This window comes from Sesamum indicum, linkage group LG2 (assembly GCF_000512975.1).
Source record: "Sesamum indicum cultivar Zhongzhi No. 13 linkage group LG2, S_indicum_v1.0, whole genome shotgun sequence".
Taxonomy (NCBI): domain Eukaryota; kingdom Viridiplantae; phylum Streptophyta; class Magnoliopsida; order Lamiales; family Pedaliaceae; genus Sesamum; species Sesamum indicum.
In genome coordinates this window covers 1,256,943-1,264,362 of record NC_026146.1, presented here as the reverse complement: position 1 = coordinate 1,264,362, position 7,420 = coordinate 1,256,943, and the positions used below count along the sequence as shown (strand labels likewise).

Below are 7,420 nucleotides of genomic sequence, written 5' to 3'. Positions count from 1 at the left end.
CCTCCCATTTCTCTCTCTTCAAAAACTCAACTACATAGCCAAGAATCCCTCCCTGACAGCAGGTAAACTAGATGAAGTTTCGATCTTTGTTAGCATTTCTGCAGATTTTATGCGTATATGATATGGAAAGCTGATTGTTGTTTTGTTACTTTCTTTTTCTGGTGCAGAAATGGAGCCACGATCATCTACAACCCTCGTGCTGTGCGGGAAAACCACTGCAGAGAACGAATTAGCGTGGCGTTTAAAGACTAAGAACACGTTAAAACTTCCCGATGATTCTCCGCTTGATGTCGCCTTGTATTCGGAGATTGAAAATCGAGGGAGCATTGGTGATGGCGATGTTTTCGGGATAAATTCGTACATGAGTTTTCTCTCTACTTCTCGTTTCGGAAAGCTGCTAATTTACTCTCCCAAATTAGCCTCTACGCATGATGTTGTTTCCAAGTAAGCTGTTTTTTGTTTTTTTCCCTTACTATTTCTGTGTGCTACCTGTTTGATTGAAGCTGTATGAATAGTGTTCGGAAGTGTTGATATTATTTGACTTCTATTTATGTTGTGATGTCTTCCTTGACATATCCTCGCAGAAATTTCGATGAGTTGCCTGTTGGTGCTGTATGTGTTGCTGACGTGCAATTCAAAGGCAGAGGTGTTAATCTGTCTTCATGATGGATATTGGGACATCAATTATATCTTTTCATATTTTTGTTTTATTTTTCTTTGGGCTGGGTGAAGGTCGGTCAAAGAACTTGTGGGAGTCGCCAAAAGGATGCCTTCTGTTCTCATTCACGCTACAGATGGAGGATGGGCGAGTTGTGCCACTTGTGCAGTATGTTGTTAGTCTTGCTATGACTGAGGCTATTAATGATGTTTGTCGAGAAAATGTAAGTGCTTGTAGTCAGGTTGCTTGTTCTGTTTATAGAATGAATGTAAAAGGAACTTCTTGAGATGAGTGGTGAAATATTTGAAGTCATTTTCATGATGGAAATATTTAGCAGTTAACAGTTGGTAAGATTAGGATGGTGGGATAACAACCAAGCTCCTCTTCCACACCTAGTATGGAACCTTGATAGATTTTCTCTGGTGCTGAAGTTGATAGCTACATCGGGGATAAACACCTTGAAAATCATACTTAGCTTTCTGTGTAGGACTGGGCACAACCTCTATAATACAAACTAAGAAGACTATTATGAATTTGATTATGAATGGATCAAGAGCGAAACTATTTCAATATACATTTGAATCACTCTTTGGTGATTTCCATTAATGAATAAAATGATTGGATTAGTTTCAGGTAGTCTAATACTTTTTTTTTAATGCAAAATTAAATGGTGAAAAAGTGCCTTCAGGTTTTAGTTTCATAACCTTGTGCTTACTGTGAGCATCAGCTCTTGGTATTGCAGGCAAGTTTGCTTGCTTTCTTTGCTCATGGAAGTCCTTGAAAGCACTTTCAGATTTTTCTTGCTTCTTCTGCCTAAAAACCGCTGGATTCATGTTTTAACTTATATTTAGAAGGGTTGTTATAGAGGTCATACTTAGGATGCTCTTGTGGACTTCATTTTAATGTTGTTTGTCTGTCAATGACTATTTTATTATTTAACTTTTTTATCTAGTCCAAGCGACAGGACGCTAGTCATAGTTAAAAATATTCCATTCACTTGATTTCAGGAAAATAAATTATATATTGGCCTTTAACACTCTCCAGGAATTGTCAAAAAATGACATTCTGTCTGGAAGGCAGAGCAGGGCCTTATGCTACTGTGCATTCAGTTAAAGGGCCAGGCATTGTGTATTCAATTGAAAGGGGCAGGTACAGGTTGCCTGTGGACCTTTTCTACTGCTTAGGAGCAGCTGCAAAAATCAACTGCTTAATGTGCAAATGATTTAATGTTCCCATGTTATGAGTGTGTGCTTACTTTAGATTGTGCAGCTATATTCATGCTTAATCTTGATTGTTCAGACTTCTATTTTAATATCTGTATTCTGGTACCATTTCAGGGCATAGCACCTCTTGATGTTAGAATAAAGTGGCCAAATGATCTGTATCTAGATGGTCTTAAAGTGGGAGGCATTTTGTGCACATCAACGTATAAGTCTAAGAAGTTTAATGTCAGTGCTGGTAAATGCTCTTTCTTTTTGATGATACCCAATTGTAAACAAACAACCTCCTCCTTACATCTCGAATAACTGAAAAGAATTTCCCTTTTTATTTCAGTCCTTCCTCACTCTAGAGACTGTTTGTCTGATTATGTTACATATCCCGTATGTCATCACCCAATTCTCAAAAATACAAGAGTTACATTGAGATTTTCTTGTTATTATTATGTAGGAATTGGGTTGAATGTAAGCAATGAGAAACCAACGACATGCTTGAACACTGTTCTGCAAAGGTTGGGCTGTGTTACTCACCAATTACAACGTGGAGATATCATGGCAGCTTTCTTCAATAAATTTGAAAGCTTTTATGATATTTTCATTAATCAAGGTGATTGTTATTCCCTTTCATCGCATGACCGTCTACTTTGTGAACTTTATTTTCTTTAAACTGGTTTACTTAAAGCTGATAAGCACTTCATGTTCCCCATTCACCAAATGAATATTGGAGTTGGTTTCCACTTAATTAGATAGTTTTTCTCAGATGCACTTCCAGTTTTCTAACTTAAACATCACTTACTATAACAAAGGAGGTCAGGGTCTGGATAATGGCGTAAATTCTTTATTCATACAATATTTCTCCAAAGGGCTTTCAGTCTAATAAAAAGGCAAAGAGGAACCCATAAACATGTTCTCTTGGCATTGAATGAGCAAGTCTATCTCCATCCCATCTTAGCATGCACTTAAAATTCACTTTGTTTTCCAACAACTTGTCTCCTCAAGACAATTATGCATAATAGATTATAGCTAAATGGTATACCTTTTGAACTACGTGACTCGTGGATTGCATTTTTATTTGGTTTTACATGTTTGCATCAGACCATATTTACAAATTTTCATTTTTTTTGTAAAACATTATAGACACATACTCCTCTTTAGACACTCAATAGCACGCTTTATGGAGTTTTTGGTGAAGTATGAACATGTTGATTGGCTAAACTTCTACTTCTTGATGGCACTGAAAGGTAATCATTTACTTTTATCAAGCAGGCTTTCAGGCACTGGAAGAGCTGTACTGCAAGACATGGTTGCACAGGTGAGATATTAAGTCCCTGGTACAACCTGTGATTGATGGTGTGAGGCATGTGTCCTGTTGAGTGATGTAGGTGTCTTTGAAACATATGAGCATGTTTAAAACAAATGTGGAAGGGGATAATGCCACTTCGTCTTGCTTTTGATTTGCAACTTGCATGCAGTGGGCAGCGGATTATCTTACAGGAAAAGAACGAGTTTGAGGACCAAATTTCAGAAAATGTGGTGACCATTCAGGTGAATTTATGGATTACGTAGCCTTGAAATTATTGTTTTACATCTCTTTGGATACTCTCTTTTATTCTCCATAGGGTCCTCACTGCATATGTTGTCTCACTGTTAAAGATGCGCTCTACGTGAAAGAAGATCACGTAAATGTTAGTTAAAAATTCCGTAGAATGCAGCACAAGAATGCTTTTGAAGCTCCTCCAAAACTCTAATCCATTGAACTGCTATTTGTTTAAAGAAAGCAGTAGGTAAGGCCTGTTTGTCGGGTTAAATATGGTACAATTAGGCTTGGTTTTAAAATAAATTGCACAGTTTCATTAGACTATTTCCGCAGTTCTGGAACAATTAGCACTTGAACAAAATTAGTATGAGAATAGTTATCAGAAAAAACCAATGCACAAAAAGTGAGTCCAGTAACGCATCTGGACCATGCATTGAATTGTCTTCACCGGGAAGCCAATTCATTGTTGCTGTTTTCTGATGGAAGATCATGCCTCAAAGATTTTAGGGAAGTTTTCATACTTGCAGTCATTAACTCAGGACATTTTCTGATGACGTCTTTTTTGCATAAGAGGGATTGAAAACATGAAATCATTCTTTAGTGCACTGAGTTAACATAAATATCTCAGCAGAGGGAAACTAGTTGAATTTACCACCTGTGTTTCTTGCAAGTATTATTTCTACACAAATGTATGCAAATATGGTCTAAAATCATATTGAAGAATCAAGGGTATAATTTTTTTTGGGGCTTGCAAACGAATTTGTTCTTTTGGTGCCTTTTCGAGCTTTTACAATTTAATCTGCTTCTGTATATTCTAAAAAATAAAAACATGAAATTAAAATTAGTTAAGGGACCATGAAATAGCATTGCTTGTGTTTGTTATTACCCCATTCGTATTTGTGCTGAAAGCAACCTACATTTTGCATTCAGGGTTTAACTACTTCTGGGTATTTATTGGCTGTTACTGATGATGGTCAGACATGTGAGCTCCATCCCGATGGAAACAGGTACTTATCTTCCTAAATCAAAGATCAGAGCATGTGTTTTTAGTCCCAGATCTCACTTAATTCTTCAAGCTTAAAGCAATTGAGTAATCCAACTGATAGGATTGTATAGACCAGTAGTACTGTGTTCGACAGTGATAGGAATCTAACATCACAGAACAGGCCAAATGAACTAAAAACATTGTCTGTCTTCATGAAATAACCTGTGGTTCTTGATGTGGCAACTAGCAGAATGAGGGTTTCCATTTGGCAGTCAAACATTGGCAGTCCTTTTGGCACTTCATCTCCATTTCTTTGAATGAGGGTTTCCATTTTAGAGATGCAATCAATTTCTCCAGTGGGTCATATAGGAAGTATCAGGCCTATGATTTTCCGACTATTCTCGCCTTGTACCTGGTACACTAAGACAATACTAGACTGTGGCTTGTTTTTCTGGATTTATTAGAAGCTTATTAGCTCCTCATGAAACATGAGCATGCATCTTCAATTTTCCAGACAATTCTTAAAGTTAAGTGTTGAAATATGTCTGTAGGAACAACAAAAGGTTACGTATATCTCATCTTTCATTTGTCTTCCCAGAGAACACATTGGACACATATTGGCTCTTCCAACCTATATTCTTTGCATATTTTCAGTTGCCCTTTTTTACATATGATACTTGAAATGGCTTGATAAAAAGAATTTGATCCACCCCTTCATGTCCTTTTTGTGTTTGTAAATTGTGGGCGACAGAATGGGGGGGCCCATGTAAATGGCTTGGATTTGAGAAGGTTTGACGGATTATGGGACGGCCCACTGGTTAATAATTGTCCCGTCATTAGTAACATTTATGTCCCATATGATTTGTCATTCACTGTTGTATGCATTTATGTCCAACATTTTACTCATTCTTATATTCATCTGAAAGTATTATTGATCCGACTTTTACTCCCATGTGGCTACAGTTTCGATTTCTTTAAAGGACTTGTCAGAAGAAAACTGGCCTAAAGAAGTTTCGATGGCAACGTGAGCTCATAAAAAGGAAATAGCATCATCTTCAGCATGTGAGTTTGTGAGAATGTCTTTTCTTCCCTTGCTTTAATCCCTCCCCCCCCCCCTTCTTTTTAATGACATCATCAATAATGTGGTCAAACTTAATCACTTTACTCTTGTCTAATACAATTAAGTCGGTTGGTTGGTTCAACTTTTTGAACATAAGGACAAAAGTAGATACATGATTAGGATGTGAGGACATGTTTATTCCTTAGTTAGTGTACTCACATTTGCAGGTCTACCAAACTCCTGATGACATGGTGGTGGTGTTATTACATGAAGCTTAATAGTTGTCATTTGGAGTTGAATAGGAATTTTCGCCGTTTTGTTATGTGGTTAAAACTGATAATACTCTTAATAGCTGTTTTATAAAAATTCAACTATCATACTGTTAATACTTTCTTCATGGATTTATCTCTTGGATCGAGCTTTATGTAATGAGCATGGATTTGGGAAATTATCGGTACTTGCTTGTTTACTGGGGTTGTAATTGTTAAACATTCATGACTTGGACAATACAGATAGAGATCGACAAGATCTAGATCTGCATGATTTCTTATGAGGTGGTCTTAGTTATATTGAAGACAGAAAACCTTTTATCTGGAATAGGTAGTTTAGGTGATAGGCTAGTGGTGTCTGGCAATCAGACAATGTAAGTGTCCTATGAATTTGGTCTCTCTCAGGGACCAGAAAAACCCCCTGTGTTGTCACGGCTCATGTCACAGGTCCCTGAAACAAATTTGCAGGAATTTGTTGTTTAGGGTTTGTCTGTCTCCAAAATGCTAAGGTAAGTGAATCTGAAAAGGGTTTTCTAGAGGAAAAAGAAGAGAGAGAGAGAGAGTTGTGATTGGTCATCCAAGACCAAACATATAATGTAAGTTTTTCCATGCAACAATTTGCGTCTTTATTAAAATGACAGCGCTGAATCCGCCACAAGATCATGTAATTTGTTGCTCTCTTAAAATACTTTAAGAAAAAATTAAACATGGATGCTGGGTTATGGAAGGGGCATAACATGCAATAATATGTGTAATGTGTCGGGTATGGAATGTTGCTGGATTTGTCCCAGCACTACACATTATTTCCCAGAAATTGGTAAACTGCAGTTATAGGCCTTTTCACCTGAACTCAATGTCTGAATCTGAATCTGAGTCTGCGATTGTAATAAAATATTCTTCAAATGCCAGGCATTAATTGGCAGAACAGTCGTGCCACAATCTCTGACTTGCATCATATGTTTATAGTCAAAGATCCCATCTGTCCTATGGATAAGCGTCCGGAATGGTGAGAGTGAACAACGTGCATGCGTGACTGACTATATCAATGGAGGAGCAAAGTCGCGTGTTGATAAGAACTGGATTGATTTATTTATCAAGAAAAAAGTAGAATTGGATGGGATCCAAAGTAGAAAAATATAGTCGTGCTGCTTTTTCTTTTTTTGTTTTTTTATCTTTGATTGGTGATACAAAGACACTAGTCTCGGCTTGCAGATGAAAACAGGATTTGTTTTAGATATGTATCTCTTATCAATTAGTCAATCACTCACATGGCCACCACACTTTTGTGGACCGATTCATCTGTTATTCTCAACATTGTTTTATTTTCAACCTTTGATATAATTCTCACATTTTCTCTTTCTTTTTATGTACTTTATTCAAAATCTTGTGTCGGTACGTATATGATCACCTGAGTTCGGAATTGAGTTTCTTTCGTTGGAGGTCGTCCATGAACATAGTCGTCGTCTACACTATTCTCGTATCCCGCGAGCACCATCAAAATTAGAGATATATTGAGTAGTCTCCAACGTCTAAGGTTATTATTACAATTCTTGAATGGTGTTCTTTTGTTTTTTTTAAATAATTAGGTTATTTATTATGTGGTACAAGCACAAGGGCAATTCTAGGACGAGCTTCTTCTCATTCAACCTCAATTTATGCTCTATAGCACCATGTGAAAACCAAACAAAAGGTAA

At 37.0% G+C, this 7,420-nt stretch overlaps 1 protein-coding gene across 1 annotated transcript; it reads left to right on the top strand.

Moving 5' to 3' along the window:
* LOC105176554 (biotin--protein ligase 2-like) lies at positions 7 to 5,862 on the top strand. The gene is made up of 11 exons (XM_020698378.1): positions 7 to 62; positions 168 to 444; positions 585 to 646; positions 733 to 881; positions 1,996 to 2,116; positions 2,327 to 2,482; positions 3,142 to 3,187; positions 3,348 to 3,420; positions 4,343 to 4,419; positions 5,361 to 5,459; positions 5,685 to 5,862. Exons 2-10 carry the CDS (start codon positions 170 to 172, stop codon positions 5,401 to 5,403), a joined length of 1,002 nt encoding a protein of 333 aa, XP_020554037.1. The 5' UTR covers positions 7 to 62; positions 168 to 169; the 3' UTR covers positions 5,404 to 5,459; positions 5,685 to 5,862.

Excerpts from the sequence above, each read along its gene's own strand:
- LOC105176554 (XM_020698378.1), top strand. The coding sequence starts at position 170 with ATGGAGCCACGATCATCTACAACCCTCGTGCTGTGCGGGAAAACCACT. Across the intron at positions 445-584 it reads ACGCATGATGTTGTTTCCAA|AAATTTCGATGAGTTGCCTG; the intron begins GTAAGCTGTTTT and ends ATATCCTCGCAG. Across the intron at positions 3,421-4,342 it reads AAAATGTGGTGACCATTCAG|GGTTTAACTACTTCTGGGTA; the intron begins GTGAATTTATGG and ends TTTTGCATTCAG.